General features: G+C 37.7%; 2 protein-coding genes across 2 annotated transcripts in view; both read right to left on the reverse strand.

Moving 5' to 3' along the window:
- LOC113903637 (ankyrin repeat domain-containing protein 26-like) overlaps positions 1-19,572 on the reverse strand; it is a 221,593-nt gene that overhangs the window by 13,257 nt on the left and 188,764 nt on the right. The gene's annotated exons all lie outside the window — the stretch shown is intronic.
- Positions 946-18,908, reverse strand: LOC113903642 (ankyrin repeat domain-containing protein 26-like). The gene is made up of 5 exons (XM_027560128.1): positions 18,835-18,908; positions 17,647-17,716; positions 14,612-14,672; positions 14,323-14,519; positions 946-1,444 (listed from the first exon to the last, which is right to left on the reverse strand). Exons 1-5 carry the CDS (start codon positions 18,891-18,893, stop codon positions 1,322-1,324), a joined length of 510 nt encoding a protein of 169 aa, XP_027415929.1. The 5' UTR covers positions 18,894-18,908; the 3' UTR covers positions 946-1,321.

Genomic DNA, 19,572 nt, shown 5'->3' on the forward strand with positions numbered 1-19,572 from the left:
AAAAGTCCAAAAAAGCCAATGTTTTCAAATATTTCGACTAATAAAGATAAAAACCATTCTTGTAAAATTCCAACTCTTAACCCATATTAAGTCATATGAAGTACCAACCATATGCAAGAAAACAAATTCTTCCTTCAAACAGAGATATATAATTATGGTACAATATGATATGTAAGAGTTGGCATATGAAAGTGATAAGTGAAATAAGGAAGGATTTGCAGAAGAAGTGAAGACAGAAGGTCAAAAGGAAGAGAAAACGAGAAATCATTCTACTGGGAGATTAGAATGTGAGTACACAGATCAGGCACACGGCATCTAGGTTGTTTTCCTAGGAACCTGGAAGGAAAAGTACAAAATACATGGAAGAAAGTAGAGAGATGCTCTGGAAAGACACTGGGAAGAACCTCAAGGGGGTTACACTGAAAACCTGGAGTCCCTGGCCTAAACACCACGACTCTTAGACATGGGAGTCATAATAGATTTACACTATATTTTTTTGTTTTGCTTTTAAATACAGTATGTTTAATTTAGGAATTTCCCTGGTACTTTCCAGTGCTTAGGATCTGCCTGCTGATGCAGGGGGCACAGGTCCGATCCCTGGTCAGGGAAGATAGCACATGCCACAGCAGCAATGATCCTCGTGCTCCACAACCACTGAAGCCAGCACCCTGGAGCCCACGCTCAAAGAAAAAGGTAACACTTATTTAGATGATTTTAAAATGACATGTGGCACATTCACCATGAAAGAAGAAATCAAATTTAGGCGGGGCGGGGTCGGTTACTTGTAAACCACCCACATGGGTGACATCAGCATCATGGATGAAAGGCAGGTGCCTCATCGGCTCTCCCGCCACCAACAGCAATCTGGCTCCATCCATGGACATACTCAAAGTGCTAGGAGAATAAACTGCCAACAAGAGTACTCTATCCAGAAAAAGGTGTCTTTCAGAAATGAAGGAGAAATAAAAACTTTCCCAGACAAAGCAAACCTGAGGGAGTTCATCACCACTAGTCCCGCCTCATGAGAAACGCTGAGAGAAGCCCTCAGACTGAAATGAAAGGATGCTCATTAGTGACATAAATTTAACTTTACAACACACTGGTTAAGGCAAGTATGCAGTCAACTCCAGAATACTCTAATACTGTAACACGGTGGTATGTTAACAAAGGAACTCTAGTATTGAGGCTAAAGGACAAGAGTATTCAAAATAACTATATCCCTAGTGAAATATAAAATTCATAAATCACAAACATTAGCTCAAGTTAGAAATGATTTTACAGGAAAGTAACAAATGACCTACTGTTAAATTTTGATATAGGCTTACCTATGAGAACCTTTATTCTCCATAGCAGGAAACGCCTGCTTGTTATTTCCTCCACTCTTTCTCTGCTCAATCAGTCGACTCTCATCAGCAGCATCTTTGTGCTTCTTTTCTTCTTCAACCTCTAATGAAAGTTTGACACTAAGAATAATTGCTATTACTTAATTCTAGAGACTCTGTTTTCAATTTATTATTTGACTCAGTATTGGCCCTGATTTTAAGTGATAAAAATATATTTGTGCTTACATAAATTTTATCACTTACAAGTCACTGAAATTTTTGTAAAATGTGCTTCTTTCTGAGGGAAAGAAACAAAATTCCCAAAATTTCAAGAAAGCCTTTTTAATAAGATACAATTATTCACATCCAGTCTTCCCCATCTGACTGGCAGAGATAGAGAAATAAAAACACACAACATCTGTCCTCTTCGGTCTTACCACCTGGATTTTCCATTAAACAGTCAGATGTAGAGGATGTGACACCTTAGTGCCTCAGAGACAGAAAGGAAACTTTCTTCTTTCTGCACTAAAGCTATTCTTTCCCCACTGCCTTTTCTAATTCTTTTTCATTTGGATCCAGGAGATAGCAAAACCCTGATGGTGTTCACTGAAATATATAAACCAAAGTTTACCAAAACACAAGGAGCAGAATGAAACTGAGGAGGTGTTAGTGTGGAATTCTGGAATATAAGTAATGCTTCCCAATTCCACATTCAGTAACCATCAAATTTATAGCTAGAGGTATAGAAATAACTATCTACCTTTGCCCCACTATTTACCAATAACAGCTTTAAAATAAAAAAAAAGGTTAAATGAGTTGTTCAAAGCCCCTAAAGTGGCATTCCCTAACATTTTATGGCACCAAAAGAGATGATACAATTCTGTACTCTTGAATCTGATAAAATTACCAAATGAATTCCTCAAATGAATCAGGTAAGTTAAAAGCGTGACTTTGGCAAAGTAATTTAATTCATTAGTTGGAGTAGGGTTCATTCTCCTTTTTCTTTAAAGGAGAATAGCTACATTTTTTTCTTTTTTTGTCTTACACAAAAGAGCAAGCAAGTTTAAAAACCTACTACTGAAGAAAGAAAAATTTCACAGCATCTAAATATATGAAAATGCTCATTTCTGTCATATTACCATAATAAGCATTTTGCTTAATGAAAAGGTTTAATTGTTAAACACCAATTCAAGATGCTACAAGAGGACTCTGTTTTAAAATTGATCTTAAAAGACAAGTTTTAATTTGTAGAAGAGAAATGCTTATGTGAGGCTGGAATTATGAGGCATTTTAAAGTACTACTATGACATAAGAAAGAAATAGAAAACCCTATTTGAAAAGATCTTTTTCAAAATTGATGGCGAAATCAAAAGCTTTACAGACAAAGCAAAAGTTAACAGAATTTAGCACCACCAAACCAGTCTTACAACAAATACTAAAGGGATTTGCAGCCAGTAAACACAAGAGAAAGGAAAGACCTACAAAAACAAACCCAAAACAATTAAGAAAATGTCAACAGGAACATATATATTGATTATTACTTTAATATAAATGGATTCAACTCATCAACCAAAAGATACAGAATAACTGAATGAATACAAAAACAAGAGCCAAATATACACTGGCCACAAGAGACCCGCTTCAGACCTAGAGACACATACAGACTGAAAGGAAATGGATGGAAAAAGATATTCCATTTGAATGGTAACCAAAAGATAGCCAGTGTGGCAGCTCTTATTTCACACAAAATAGACTTTAAAATAAAGAATATTATAACAGACAAAGGACACTACATAATGATCAAAGGATCAATCCCAGAAGATGATATAACAATTGGAAATATTTATGCCCCCAACATAGAAGCACCTCAATACACAAGGCAAACACTAACAGGCATAAGAGGGGAATTCAACAGCAACACAGCCATAGTGGGGGACTTTAACACCCCACTTACACCAGTGGACAGATCATCAAAACAGAGAATCAATAAGGAAACACAAAACTTCAATGAAACATTAGACCCAATGGATCTAATTGATATCTTCAGGACTTTCCATCCAAATGCAGAAGAATACACTTTGTTCTCAACTGCACATGGAACATTCTCTGGGATAGACCACATCTTGGGCCACAAATCAAGCCTCAGTAAATTTAAAAAATTGAAAATATATCACGTATCTTCTCTGACCACAACACTATGAGACTAGATATCAACTACAGGAGAAAAATGTAAAAAAAACACAAACTCAGGGAGATTAAACAATTCATTACTAAATAACGAAAAGGTTATTGAAGAAATAAGAAGGGAAATCAAAAGATTCCTAGAAACAAATGACAACAAAAACACGACCACCCAAAACCTATGGGATTCAATAAAAGCACTTCTAAGAGAGAAGTTGATAGCAGCACAATCCTACCTCCAGGACAAGAAAAACTTTGAACAGGCAACACTCTACATTTAAAGCAGCTAGAAAAAGAACCAAAACCCCCCAAAGTCAGCAGAAGGAAAGAAATCATACAGATCAGAGCAGAAATAAATCAAAAAGAAAATGAAGGAAACAATAGCAAAGATTAATCAGACTGAACACTGGTTCTTTGAGAAGATAAGCAAAATGGACAAACCACTAGCCAGACTCATCAAGAACAGAAGGGAGAAAAATCAAATTGACAAGATTAGAAATGAAAAAGGAGAAGTTACAACAGACAACACAGAGATGAAAAGGATCATAAGAGAATGTTATGAGCAACAATATGCTAATAAAAGGGACAACCGAGAGGAGATGGACAGATTCTTAGAAAAGTTCAACCTCCCAAAACTGAATCAGGAAGAAATAAAAATTACAAACAAGCCAATTACAAACACTGAAATAGAAAGTGTTATCCAAAATCTCCCCAAAACAAAAGCCCAGGGCCAGATGGCTTCACAGGGGAATTTTATCAAACATTTAGAGAAGAGCTAATGCCTATTTTTCTGAAACTCTTCCAAAAAATTGCAGAGGAAGGAACACTTCCAAACTCATTCTATGAGGCCACAATCACCTTGATACCAAAACCAGGCAGAGACAACACAAAAAAGAAAATTACAGGCCAATATCACTGACAAACACAGATGTAAAAATCCTCAACAAAATTCTAGCAAACACAATTCAACAACATATTCAATAGCTCATATACCATGATCAATTCGGGTTTATGCCAGGGATGCAAGGATTCTTCAATATACACAAACCAATTTCAATGTGATGCACCATCTTAACAAATTGAAAAATAAGAACCATATGATCATCTCAATAGAGGCAGAAAGCCTTTGACACAATTCAGCACCTGCTTATGACAAAAACGCTTCAAAAAATAGACACAGGAGGAACCTTCGTCAACATAGTAAAGGCCGTATAGAATAAACCCACAGCAAACATTATTCTCAATGAGGAAAAATGAAAAGCATTCCCTCTAAGATCAGGAACAAGACAAAGTTGTCCATTCTCATCACAGTTATTCAGCATGGTTTTGGAAGTCCTAGCTATGGCAATCAGTGAAGAAAAAGAAATAAAAAGAATCCAGATCTGAAAAGAAGAAGTAAAACTCTCTCTTTTGCAAATGAAATGATACTACACATAGAAAACCCAAAAGAAACTATCTATTTTCTAGTAAAAGAAAATTACTAGAGCTAAACAATGAATTTAACAAAGTTGTATGATACAAGGTCAATACACAGAAATCACTTGAATTCCTATATACTAACAATGAAAAATCAGAAAGTGAAATTAAGGAGCCAATCCCATTCGCCACTGCAACACAAAGAATAACATATCTGGTAATAAACCTACCTAAGGAGACAAAAGACCTGTATATGGAAAATTCTAAGACACCGAGGAAAGAAAAGAAAGACGACATAAACAGGTGGAGAGATATTCCATATTCCTGGGTAGGAAGAATTAATAGTGTGAAAATGACTATATTACCAAATGCAATCTACAGATTCAGTGTGATCACTTTCAAATTACCAATGGCATTTTTCATAGAACTAGAACAATGTATACAATGGACTATTACTCAGCCATAAAGAGAAACACTTTTGAGTCAGTTCTAATGAGGTTGACAAACCTAGAGCCTATTCTCCAGAGTGAAGCAAGTCAGAAAGAGAAATATAAATATCATACACTATTCGCATATACATGGAATCTACAAAGATTCTGAATCTACAGTGGTACTGACGAATTTATTTGCAGGGCAGCAATGGAGAAACAGATATAGAGAACAGACTTATGGACATGGGGGGAGGGGAAGTGGGGAGAGGGTGAGATGGATGGAAAGAGTAACATGGAAACTTACAATTCCTTATGTAAAATAGATAGCCAATGGGAATTTGTTGTATGACTCAGGGAACTCAGAAAGGGACTCTGTGACAATCTAGAAAAGTGGGATGGGGAGGGAGATGGGAGGAGGGTTTGGGAGGGAGGGGACATGGGTGTACCTATGGCTGATTCTTGTTGATGTTTGACAGAAAACAACAAAATTCTGTAAAGTGATTATCCTTCAATTAAAAAATAAATACATTTTCTAAAAACCTCATTTGAAAATTTCATCATTTTCTTCTTTTTTTCCTGTAAACAGCACATAACGGCTCTAATAATTTTCTTTCTATGCCCTCTTCAATGGCAGGTAAAGGTTGAAGGAACAATCTAGATATAAAAAAAGTAGTAAAACTATGATTATCCAAGTTGGAGATTTAAAAGTTTTCAAATACATCTATGATTATCCAGCAGAATTCAATATTCACATCAGGAAAGAACAAATGAGCTGAAAAAATCAAGTAACCACAACGACTGAGTTTTAGATATGGAAGAATTTGCATTTTAGTTTAACATGTATAACAAAGAACTGACATGCTAATTTAACACCTATAAATACTGAAGCTAATAAAGTTTCTTAAAAATAAAACTTAAAAATAACTTCTTAACTTAAAAAAATACTTCTTAAAAATAAACTTGTTAAAATTTTATTCTTTAATAAAATTCTTAAAATGGAATATACATATTACTAGAGATATTTTTAAAGTAAAAAATTATCTTTCTGAGATAATTTTATAAACTCTGTTGGTAATTCTTTCCTTATAATTTTGTAACAAGTAGTCTACATAAGAAAAAAATCATGAATTGTGATTTCATTCATTCAATGTGTGTGACTTGCAGATATTAGGAAAAGATAAATCAGAATCTCTCTGGGGGTGGGGCGGGGTGGAGTTCTACATTTTTTTCTTTAAGACTGTTGCAGCTTAAAATTTTCTCATGTCATAAAGAGAGTTTAAGAATCTCATTTACATAATTATAAATTATAATTTTAGTAAAGGACAAGATAAAATGCTTATTTCCTCTTTATTTTCAAAAAGATTCAAAACCTCCACCAAGATTATACCAAACAGTAAGATAAATTAGTTAAGTACATTCAGTACGTATCAAACAGTAAGTTAGTAACCGCAAGAAACAGAAGGGCCACAAATTCTTAATTCACAATATATCTGCTAAGGCCTAAAATACAGCTCATCTAGAATTGCCTATGAATGAAAGTTTTGCTAGATTAAATAGAAGACATCACTTGATTAATTTCAAAGTGAGAATTTTTTAAAAAAGAGAAATCACTTCAAATTGAAATGAACTTCCAGAGGGAACTATATTCAGTATAGATATATACATATACAAGTGTAACCAGGTCACATTGCTATACACCTGAAACTAACACAGTATTGTTAGTTTATGACTACACTTTAAAGAAAAAAACAAAAACAACCACCAACCTCAAAAACAACCACCAAAAAAGCTAGGTATCAAATTTTCTTTCAGGTCTTCATAAAAATCAGCTATATGTCATTCAGAAGCATATAAGTATTGAGTTTTCACAACCTCACTTTTTCCTAAGTTGAATTTGAAATAATTATCTCATATTTATAATATAGAGCACCTCCTCTGACTTACCCCCACTATTTCTGTTGTGTTTGTTAAATAATGTTTCATCTTGACCTTCATTCTGTCTCATATTCATCTTTTTAAAATTTATTTATTTTAATTGGAGGCTAATTACTTTACAATATTGTATTGGTTTTGCCATACATCAACATGAATCCACCATGGGTATACACGTGTTCCCATCCTGAACCCCCCTCCCACCTCCCTCCCCATGCCATCCCTCTGGGTCATCCCAGTGCACCAGCTCCGAGCATCCTGTATCATGCATTGAACCTGGACTGGTGATTTGTTTCACATATGATATTATACATGTTTCTATGCCATTCTCCCAAATCATCCCACCCTCGCCCTCTCCCACAGAGTCCAAAAGACTGTTCTATACATCTTTGTCTCTTTTGCTGTCTTACATACAGGGTTATTGTTACCATCTTTCTAAATTCCATATATATGCATTAGTATACTGTATTGGTGTTTTCTTTCTGGCTTACTTCACTCTTTATAATAGGCTCCAATTTCATCCACCTCATTAGAACTGATTCAAATGTATTCTTTTTAATGGCTGAGTAATACTCCATTGTGTATATGTACTACAGCTTTCTTATCCATTCGTCTGCTGATGGACATCTAGGTTGCTCCATGTCCTGGCTATTATAAACAGTGCTGCGATGAACATTGGGGTACACGTGTCTCTTTCAATTCTGGTTTTCTCGATGTGTATGCCCAGTAGTGGGATTGCTGGGTCCCAGTTCTATTTCCAATTTTTTAAGGAATCTCCACACTGTTCTCCATAGTGGCTGTACTGGTTTGCACTCCCACCAACAGTGTAAGAGGGCTCCCTTTTCTCCACACCCTTTCCAGCATTTATTGCTTGTAGACTTCTGGACCGCAGCCATTCTGACTGGCGTGAAATGGTACCTCATTGTGGTTTTGATTTGCATTTCTCTGATAATGAGTGATGTTGAGCATCTTTTCATGTTTGTTAGCCATCTGTATGTCTTCTTTGGAGAAATGTCTGTTTAGATCTTTGGCCCATTTTTTGACTGAGTCATTTATTTTCCTGGAATTGAGCTGCAGGAGTTGCTTGTACATTTTTGAGATTAATTCTTTGTCAGTTGCTTCATTTGCTATTATTTTCTCCCATTCTGAAGGCTGTCTTTTCACCTTGCTTATGGTTTCCTTTGTTGTGCAGAAGCTTTTAATTTTAATTAGGTCCCATTTGTTTATTTTTACTTTTATTTCCAATATTCTGGGAGGTGGATCATAGAGGATCCTGCTGTGATTTATGTCAGAGAGTGTTTTGCCTATCTTCTCCTCTAGGAGTTTTATAGTTTCTGGTCTTACATTGAGATCTTTAATCCATTTTGAGTTTATTTTTGTGTATGGTGTTAGAAACTGTTCTAGTTTCACTCTTTTAAAAGTGGTTGACCACTTTCAATTTGTTAATGTGGTGTATTACATTGATTGATTTGCAGTTATTGAAGAACCCTTGCATCCCTGGAATAAAGCCCATTTGGTCATGATGTATGATCTTTTTAATGTGCTGTTGGATTCTGATTGCTAGAATTTTGTTAGGGATTTTTGCATCTATGTTCATCAGTGATATTGGCCTGTAGTTTTCTTTTTTTGTGGCATCTTTGTCAGGTTTTGGTATTAGGGTGATGGTGGCCTCATAGAATGAGTTTGGAAGTTTACCTTCCTCTGCAATTTTCTGGAAGAGTTTGAGCAGGATAGGTGTTGGCTCGTGTCTAAATTTTTGGTAGAATTCAGCTCTGAAGCCGTCTGGTCCTGGGCTTTTGTTTGCTGGAAGATTTCTGATTACAGTTTTGATTTCCGGGCTTGTGATGGGTCTGTTAAGATTTTCTATTTCTTCCTGGTTCAGTTTTGGAAAGTTGTACTTTTCTAAGAATTTGTCAATTTCTTCCATGTTGTCCATTTTATTGGCATATAATTGCTGATAGTAGTCTCTTGTGATCCTTTGTATTTCTGTGTTGTCTGTTGTGATCTCTCCATTTTCATTTCTAATTTTATTGATTTGATTTTTCTCCCTTTGTTTCTTGATGAGTCTGGCTAATGGTTTGTCAATTTTATTTATCCTCTCAAATAACCAGCTTTTGGCTTTGTTGATTTTTGCTATGGTGTCTTTTGTTTCTTTTACATTTATTTCTGCTCTAATTTTTAAGATTTCTTTCCTTCTACTAATCCTGGGGTTCTTCATGTCTTCCTTTTCTAGTTGCTTGAGGTGTAGAGTTAGGTTATTTACTTGACTTTTTTCTTGTTTGTTGAGGTATGCCTGTATTGCTATGAACCTTCCCCTTAGCACTGCTTTTACAGTGTCCCACAGGTTTTGGGTTGTTGTGTTTTTATTTTCATTCGTTTCTATGCATATTTTGATTTCTTCTGTGATTTGTTGGTTATTCAGCAGCGTGTTGTTCAGCCTTCATATGTTGGAATTTTTAATAGTTTTTCTCCTGTAATTGACATCTAATCTTACTGCATTGTGGTCAGAAAAGATGCTTGGAATGATTTCAATTTTTTTGAATTTACCAAGGCTAGATTTATGGCCCAGGATGTGATCTATCCTGGAGAAGGTTCCGTGTGTGCTTGAGAAAAAGGTGAAATTCATTGTTTTGGGGTGAAATGTCCTATAGATATCAACTAGGTCTAACTGGTCTATTGTATCATTTAAAATTTGTGTTTCCTTGTTAATTTTCTGTTTAGTTGATCTATCCATAGGTGTGAGTGGGGTATTAAAGTCTCCCACTATTATTGTGTTATTGTTAATTTCCCCTTTCATACTTGTTAGCATTTGTCTTACATATTGCAGTGGTCCTATGTTGGGTGCATATATATTTATAATTGTTATACCTTCTTCTTGGAGTGATCCTTTGATCATTATGTAATGTCCTTCTTTGTCTCTTTTCTCAGCCTTTATTTTAAAGTCTATTTTATCTGATATGAGTATTGCTACTCCTGCTTTCTTTTGGTCTCTATTTGTGTGGAATAACTTTTTCCAGCCCTTCACTTTCAGTCTGTATGTGTCCCTCGTTTTGAGGTGGGTCTCTTGTAGACAACATATATAGGGGTCTTGTTTTTGTATCCATTCAGCCAGTCTTTGTCTTTTGGTTGGGGCATTCAACCCATTTACGTTTAAGGTAACTATTGATAGTATGATCCCGTTGCCATTTACTTTATTGTTCTGGGTTAGAGTTTACACTCCCTTTTTGTGTTTCCTGTCTAGAGAATGGCCTTTAGTATTTGTTGGAGAGCTGGTTTGGTGGTGCTGAATTCTCTCAGCTTTTGCTTGTCTGTAACGCTTTTGGTTTCTCCTTCATATTTGAATGAGATCCTTGCTGGGTACAGTAGTCTGGGCTGTAGCTTATTGCCTTGCATCACTTTAAGTATGTCCTGCCATTCCCTCCTGGCCTGAAGAGTTTCTATTGAAAGATCAGCTGTTATCCTTATGGGAATCCCCTTGTGTGTTATTTGTTGTTTTTCCCTTGCTGCTTTTAATATTTGTTCTTTGTGTTTGATCTTTGTTAATTTGATTAGGATGTATCTTGGGGTGTTTCGACTTGGGTTTATCCTGTTTGGGACTCTCTGGGTTTCTTGGACTTGGGTGATTATTTCCTTCCCCATTTTAGGGAAGTTTTCAACTATTATCTCTTCAAGTATTTTCTCATGGCCTTTCTTTTTGTCTTCTTCTTCTGGGACTCCTATGATTCGAATTTTGGGGCATTTAACATTGTTCCAGAGGTCTCTGAGATTGTCCTCATTTCTTTTAATTCGTTTTTCTTTTTTCCTCTTGGATTCATTTATTTCTACCATTCTGTCTTCTATCTCACTAATCCTATCTTCTGACTCCGTTATTCTGCTATTTGTTCGCTCCAGAGTGTTTTTGATATCATTTATTGCATTATTCATTATATATTGACTCTTTTTTATTTCTTATAGATCTTTGTTAAACCTTTCTTGCATCTTCTCAATCCTTGTCTCCAGGCTATTTATCTGTGATTCCATTTTGTTTTCAAGATTTTGGATCATTTTCACTATCATTATTTGGAATTCTTTATCAGGTAGATTCCCTATCTCTTCCTCTTTTGTTTGGTTTGGTGGGCATTTATCCTGTTCCTTTACCTGCTGGGTATTCCTCTGTCTCTTCATCTTGTTTATATTTCTGCGTTTGGGGTAGCCTTTCTCTATTCTGGCAGTTTGTGGAGTTCTCTTTATTGTGGAGTTTCCTCGCTGTCGGTGGGGTTGTACGGGTGGCTTGTCAAGGTTTCCTGGTTAGGGAAGCTTATGTTGGTGTTCTGGTGGGTGGAGCTGGATTTCTTCTCTCTGGAGTGCAATGAAGTGTCCAGTAATGAGTTATGAGATGTCAGTGGGTTTAGAGTGACTTTGGGCAGCCTGTATTGTATATTGAAGCTCAGGGCTATGTTCCTGTGTTGCTGGAGAATTTGCGTGGTATGTCTTTCTCTGGAACTTGTTGGCCCTTGGGTGGTGCTTGGTTACAGTGTAGGTATGGAGGCATTTGATGAGCTCCTGTCAATTAATGTTCCCTGGGGTCAGGAGTTCTCTGGTGTTCTCAGGATTTGGACTTAAGCCTCCTGCTTCTGGTTTTCAGTCTTATTTTTACAATAGCCTCAAGACTTCTCCATCTATACAGCACCGTTGATAAAACATCTAAGTTAAAGATGAAAAGTTTCTCCACAGTGAGGGACATCCAGAGAGGTTCACAGAGTTACATGGAGACGAGGGAGGAAGGAGACAGAGGTGTCCAGGAGGATAAAAGGGGGAATCAAAAGGAGGGAGACAGATCCAGCCAGTAATCAGTTCCCTAAGTGTTCTCCACCATCTGGCACACACAAAGAGATCCACACTGTTGGGTAGAGAAGAGAAGGGGGATGGAGGAGATAGAGGCAACTTGGTGGAGAAAAAGGAGAGTCCAAAGTGGGAGAGAGCGGTCAAGACAGTAATCTTGCTCACAAGTAAATGTGGGTACTGAAGATTGGGTTCTTAAAGGTACAAAATTGATAACAAATACCAAAAAGCAAAGATTAAAAATCTAGAGTAGAGGTTGGATTTTCAAAAATTCAATATTAAAGAAAAAAAGTACAAAAAGTATAAAATATATATATATGAAATTTGCTTTAAAAATAGGGTCTCTTTCTCTCTCTCTTTTTTTGCAAAGTAATAGTAGGTTATAAAAATGAAAATTAAAGGAGTAATAGAGGACTTAAAAATTTTTTTAAATTAAAAAAATTAAAGAATGATAATAAAAATAGTAAAAATATATCTAGGACTTTCTCTGGTGTTGTTGTGGGCAGTGTGGGGTCAGTTCATTTTCAGATAGTTCCTTGATCCAGCTTATATTTCTCAAGACCTATAGGCCCCTCCCTATGTAGTCGGTACTAACGACAGGGTTTTAGTCTATTGCACCTGTCACTTCCAAGGAGGTTCCCTCTGTTTTAGCTTCTTCTGTTTGCTGGTCTCTTCAGTGTCTGATTTCGGCCCTGACACAAGGGGGGTGGTGGTGGACACTTTTTTAGGCTCACTTGTTCAGTCGCACTGTGGGGAGGGAGGGACGCTGCAAACAAATAACACTGGCGTGTGCTTGCAGTGCCTCAGCCACACTGGGCCTGCCCCTGCTCACGGCGCGTGTGCCCTCCCTGCCCACACTGCTCAGGCTCCAGGTTGCTCTGCCAGGAACCGTCCGAGGCCGGCCCTTGGCTTCCTGCACCTCCCAAGTTTAAGCTGCTCAGGTTCAGGCGCTCGGGTAGTCCTCAGAGGTGCAGACTCCGTTGGGCCTGCGTTTTGTGCACTTCCCAGGTCCGAGCAGCTCAGGTGATGAGATGTTTGGTGAGTGTGGTTGCTGCGATTTATTGCCTCCCCCGTCCCTGCCGTTGGGTTTTCTGGGTGTACAACCGGTGCACCTTCTCAGGCGGATGTTGACCGTCCAGAATCCCAAGAAGTCTTGGTTAGCAACGAAGCCTGCTTGCAGTTTGGTAGATAATGCCTCTTTGGGGCCGCGATTGCCCCCTTCCAGCTCTGGCTGCCTTTGCCTGCCTGTCACTGGAGGCAGGGGATGGGTTGGCCTGCAGCCGGCTAGCTATGCTCAGTCCTTTGTTCTGTGAGTGGGCCTGGTGGTGTCTTAGGTTAGGGGTTTTCGCGTGGTAGCTCTCCCACAGTCTGGTTTGCTAGCCTAAGTTAGTTCCCTCAGATTGCCCTCGGGGCATTCAGGCCCAGTCCTTACTCTAAGCAATGCAGCCCACGCCTCCCTGCCCAGCCCCCGCTTGCTAGTGGAGGATGCAGGCGTCTGCGCTGCTTCTCCGCTGGGGGAGTTACCGTTGGGCACGTAATCTGTGGGTTTTAATTATTAATTTATTTTTCCTCCTGGTTATGTTGCCCTCTGCGGTTCCAAGGCTCGCCACAGACTCGGCAGTGAGAGTGCTTCCTCGTGTTTGGAACCTTCTCGCTTTTTTAAGACTCCCTTCCCGGGATGGAGCTCCATCCCTACCTCTTTTGTCTCTCTTTTTATCTTTTATATTTTTTCCTTCCTCCTTTTGAAGACAATGGGCTGCTTTCCTGGGTGCCTGATGTCCTCTGCCGGCATTCAGAAATTGTTTTGTGGAATTTACTCAGCGTTCAAATGTTCTTTTGATGAATTTGTGGGGGAGAAAGTGGTCTCCCTGTCCTATTCCTCTGCCATCTTAGGACCGCCTCCTCTGTCTCGTCTCGTATTCATCTTATCCTTCTTAAATGAATTCTTCTCCTTCATCCCCCTCCCCGTCTTCATATTCATCTAGCTGTTTTTCCTAATTGCTTTGTAATTTTTTTTCTTTCATAATGGCATACTTAGTATGGCAACATTTATAAATCTGAATCATGCAGATATATTGCTCTTATTATCACATCATTTTGTATCATGACTTTGAAGTCTTCCATTTCTGCGGTGGGATGCTTTTTGTCATCATAAGGATCAAGGGAATGGTGTGTAAAAAAGTACAGGGGAAAAAAGAGTTAAAAACAAAACAACTTACCTTTGCAAGACCAAGGCCTGCTAGAGTCTTGAGTGGTTTTTGAAGAGGATCAGGCCTTGGGAAGGCAGGATGAGAGAAGCCCTGGACTCCAGGTGATGGTTTGGGAAGGGTTTCAACCACATCTTCAATTTCACTATCAGAATTATTGTTCTCAGAGAAGTTGGTACTCTCTCGTCTCACAATGCCATGTTCTGTTTCTAATACAGTGAAAACAGGGGAGAGTACATGAGAACCTGTGTCATTTCAAATCAGTGAATAACACCAGGAGGACAGTCTTCAAATAACTTACGGTTTCTCTTGGATTGCTGAAAAGCCTTCATTAGCTTTGCTAAGTTTGGTTTTGGTTTCTTCTGGAGAAGAAAATAAGAGCTTGATGAATAACAAGTATCAACTTGAATAAAAGAATTATAACCTCCCCCATTACTATATGATCTAACACAAAGAACACAGGCTCTGGAGTCATTCAGATGTGGATTCAAAACCCAGTTCTGCCACTGACTAACCTTCTCATAGGGTAAGCATTATGACAGATGACATCAGAAACCCCAGATGTTCCTCTCCTTACCCCTAATTGACTGCTGTACAAATACTATGACACCCACTAGGTTATTTCTCTACCAAAATGTTCTAGAAAAAAAATTTATCCCTGGCAGTTTAGAGTACTAATGAAAAACTAAGACATTTAAATTAATTGCTATACTTTGACATATGCTTGCATGATTTCTATATGCATGAATTATCACTTGGGAAGGGAAATATGAAAGTTTAGATTTTAGTAGAACCTTATTTAGATAGGTTACAAGCACAAACAGTATAAGCTACTTCTATTCTGTTTGTTAAACAACTAAAGACAAATGATTGTTCCAATTTGGTTCTTTCAAAGAAAAAGGGAAAAAAAAACCAAGAGTAAACCTGTAGGGAAATGATCGTGAATGAAAGCCACAAACACACTAAACAGAAAGCCATAATCAAACATGTTCACAATAGAGGCACAGAGAGATGGACTGAAAGAACAGACACTGAAGAAAAGTATTCTGCAAGGAAAAATTAGGTTAACAGTAAAAAAAAAAAAAAAAAAAAGAGGTGGGGGAGGAAAAGAAAGCAAAGAGAGAGACGTTCCTAGTCAAGTACAAACTTAAGGAAAAAAAATAAGTATAATAAGGTTTGTGGAAAAACACATATATTTAAAATTCATATACAATAGATCAGTAATATATCAGTATTCTTAAGGATATACTATGAACAAAGCCTCTGTTTTATATGCTTTTATTAATATATAAATTATGCATCTATATTGTTCTTCAAATTTTATGAAAATATCAACATACATTGTATATAAAGCATATATTTAAGACAGAGGCTTTTGTTCATAATATATCCCTAGTATAGCGGTCAGTATTACTCTAAAACTTTTTGTTTATAAATACTACCATATTAGAGTTGAATTTTGCCACTATAAAAAATGTCATTTGCTTAGCCACACATGGTCATCTATCACTACCTGAATGTTGTAAAGTATTACTTGAGAGAGAGAAAAATTGATTAAGAAATATTCCTAACTATTTACTGGGAAAAAGAACTGGTAATCAAAATTCTGAGGAGAATGTATGGCTTGAAAAGAAACATTTAATGGAACACAAGATGGGGCTAAAAAGGTCAAAAATTTTAACCTAAAATTCTCATCTCACAGTTGGTGGACACTGAAAAAAATACTATAACCTTTTACTTTTCACGTATTTCTTATTTATTTCCTTGTTATGCAGGACCTCCTTCCTCAACATAACTCAACTGAACTATATTACCTGTAACATTATATAGGATACCATTTCTCTCTTCATTTATTCACATTCAAAAACTATTAACATGATTCTTACACTCGAGACCTATGCTACATGCTCCAGGAGATGCACAATTGTTTCCTGAACTCCACTAGCTTACACTGATACGGGGCTATAAGATGAATACTTCAATCACAGTAATACAAAATGTCTGAAATCTGAAGTTTTAGAATGTGACACAAGAACTTGGAGTAGGTTTTTTTAAAACTACAATAGAAAAAAAAATCTCAAGTTGTAAGTTTTATCTTACGGTTATTAAAAGTCTCTGCTTCTATGAAGTGAAAGTTGCTCAGTGGTGTCCGACTTTTTGCAACCCCATGGACTATATGGTCCATGGAATTTTCCAGGCCAGAATACTGGAGTGGGTAGCTGTTTCCTTCTCCAGGGGATCTTCCCAACCCAGGGATTGAACCCAGATCTCCTGCATTGTAGGCAGATTCTTTACTGTCTGAGCCACAAGGAAGGGAAGCCGCTTCTATAGCTGGCTATTATTTTAGGCAAACATGCATTCTTCAATGAGATGAAGAGTTGTGAATATACTCTTAATGGAATGCTTGAGAAAACACAGTGGAATCCCTTTATAATATGGATTTTGGAGAAACAGAATTTTAATTTCTAAATCTCTGTAACTTCAACTTTTATTTTAGTCTTAATGCAGAGCCAAGACAGAAACAGAGAAAGAAAAAAAAAAAAAAAAAAAAAAGGCCCTCCTAACAACTCTGCTGCTGCTGCTGCTATGTCGCTTCAGTCGTGTCCGACTCTGTGCGACCCCATAGACGGCAGCCCACCAGGCTCCCCCGTCCCTAGGATTCTCCAGGCAAGAACACTGGAGTGGGTCGCTATTTCCTTCTCCAATGCATGAAAGTGAAAAGTGAAAGTGAAGTCACTCAGTCGTGTCCGACTCTTTGCCACCCCATGGACTGCAGCCTACCAGGCTCCTGTGTCCATGGAATTTTCCAGGCAAGAGTACTGGAGAGGGTTGCCAATGCCAAGAAACCAAAATAAAGTGTCCAGGGGTGGTGGGTAGTCGGGGGGGGGCAAGTAGATGATATATGCTATATAGTTTTGGAACTGAAAGGCTCCAGGAAGATTCCATGATTATTAAAATAAGTAATTATATCCACTAAAGACATCACTATGAGTGTTGCAAAAGTCATGTCCTTATGGTTTAAAATTCACAGTAAGACTCTATCCTTGACCAAAATTCATATTTCCTTCACTGTGGGAAAGCTTTTCCCAATACAATTTTCCTGTCACTCTATATTTTCCAGCCCATTGTTCTCTTCACCCCACCTTCAGTATTTAGCAAAGTTAAAAATAAAAAAAAAAATCAACTAGTCATATTTTTATAAAATAGTTTGCCCTGAAGAACTTTCCATTACAAACATAAAACAGTGAGAGGGACACCATTGCTGAATTTAAGAGTAAACACTACATGAAACTGAATTCAGAGCATGAAAACTAATTTCACAAGAGACCACTTTACCTTGGTTTCAGAACCTAAGACGTCATCATCTGATGTAGGCCATGAATCCACACCAGGTTTGTTGGAAAACCTTTAGAGCATAAACACAATGAAAATGAGTGAGTTCATTTCTCTAAATGAAAAAAAAAAAAAAAAGAAGCAAGTGAAAGTTTGGCTATCTATGTAGTAAACGAAGTTTCTTGACATAATTAAAATTTGGCCTCTGTTTTAAAACATTTTTTGAAAGATATTTTGATGTGGACCATTTTAAAAGTCTTTATTGAATTTGTTGCCATGTTGCTTCTGTTTTATGTTTTGGCTTTTTGACCCCAAGGCATGTGGGATCTCAGCTCCTCCTACCAGAGATTGAACCCATACCACCTGCATTGGAAGGAGAAGTCTTACTAACCATCTTAACCACTGCACCCCCAGAGAAGTCTCCAAAAGAGATTTTAGTTACCTATTTCTGCTTCCATCTCTCCCAACCTAGGACATATCTAGGTAAGACTCATTCTTAGTTTCCATAATAAAGACTGACAGCCAATATATTGGCAGAGCCTGAAAATAATATGGTTTCACCAAGTCCTAATAGCTGAACTGAAAATCTAACTGATGGACTGACGTAACTTTTGTTTGCCCAAACTGCAATAAACCTGGTGACTTAAAGCAGAAGGACATACTGCTCCTTCTCCATTGTCTGTCCCTGGTTCAGAGCCTAAACTGTGTCCATCAAAAATGGCAGTCTTGGTCCTTCAGCAGGGAAATCACTTATGGAGAAGGCCCCATTCCTCCCCTTCACTGTAAAGGAATACAGGAGTTCCCCGCAATGTCTAAAACTTAAAATGGACACAAGTCAAAGAAATAATTTATATGTTTCACTTATATGCTACACGGGTACTTCTCAATCTCTGCTGAGGGACAGGAGAGTGGATGTTGGAGCCAGGCAGGCCAGCTGTCAAATCATAGGTCAACTCATTTTAACCATGGAATCATGGTTCATTCATCAACCTCCCCAAACCAGTTGCCTAATTACGTAAAATAGGACGCAGTTACTTTACAAAGCTGTTCTGATGACTCTATGAGGTCACAAATGTTAAGCACATAATGCAGTCTCTAACCCAGAGTAGAACACTCAACAAACATTAGCTTCTCTTCTCTGTGTGTTCTCTTAGTAACACGTACAATTTTAAAAAATTCGTTAAATCCTACCTGCTTAAAGAGTCTTCTTTAGAACTCTTAGCCGCTATTAAAGAAAAAGTAAGACACATTTTAAATCAACAAAAGAAAAATACAGACGATTAAAACCTCAAGACTGATGTTTTGTTTAAAAGTATTCCTTTGGGACCACACCTGGAGACCACACTAGAGGGAGTAGTGATCGTATTATCCTCATGGGCCACTAATACCGAAGAACCATTGCTCTCCTTATAGTCATCAAATGTAGAACAGAAAGAAAGAAGGAAGAACTGCTGTTTACAATGACCATAATCCTAACCAAACTCCTGGAGACTGACAGAAAATGATACTGCACCATTAATAGAATCAGTACGATAAGCTGACAAGAGCACGCTTAAACAGCACAGTGTTCCTGGACTTCCATTGCCTGGAGCAGTGAACAGAGGAACAGGTGTCTTGCTGGGACACAACACAAATTCTCTGGCTCTTCAGTTCAGGATGAAAACGCCCTCTCACAGGGAAGCTTGGTCCACAGGCACTGAACTTCAGAGCGTGGGAAAACATAGGAAACAAAGTCTTCCTGGCCCTCTTTCCAGATGTAAGAGAAGTATGAGAGATGTAGTGATTCCAGATTTAGAAAGGATGATCTCTTGAAAGGGAGGTGGGGGAGGGCAAATGGGTGAAGGGGGTCAGCTGGGTGGTGGGGATGAGGACTAGACTTGTGGTGAGCAGGCAGTAGGGTACACACAAGCGGAACTTCTTACTGTTTTA

This window comes from Bos indicus x Bos taurus, chromosome 13 (assembly GCF_003369695.1).
Source record: "Bos indicus x Bos taurus breed Angus x Brahman F1 hybrid chromosome 13, Bos_hybrid_MaternalHap_v2.0, whole genome shotgun sequence".
In the NCBI taxonomy this organism is placed as follows: Eukaryota; Metazoa; Chordata; class Mammalia; order Artiodactyla; family Bovidae; genus Bos; species Bos indicus x Bos taurus.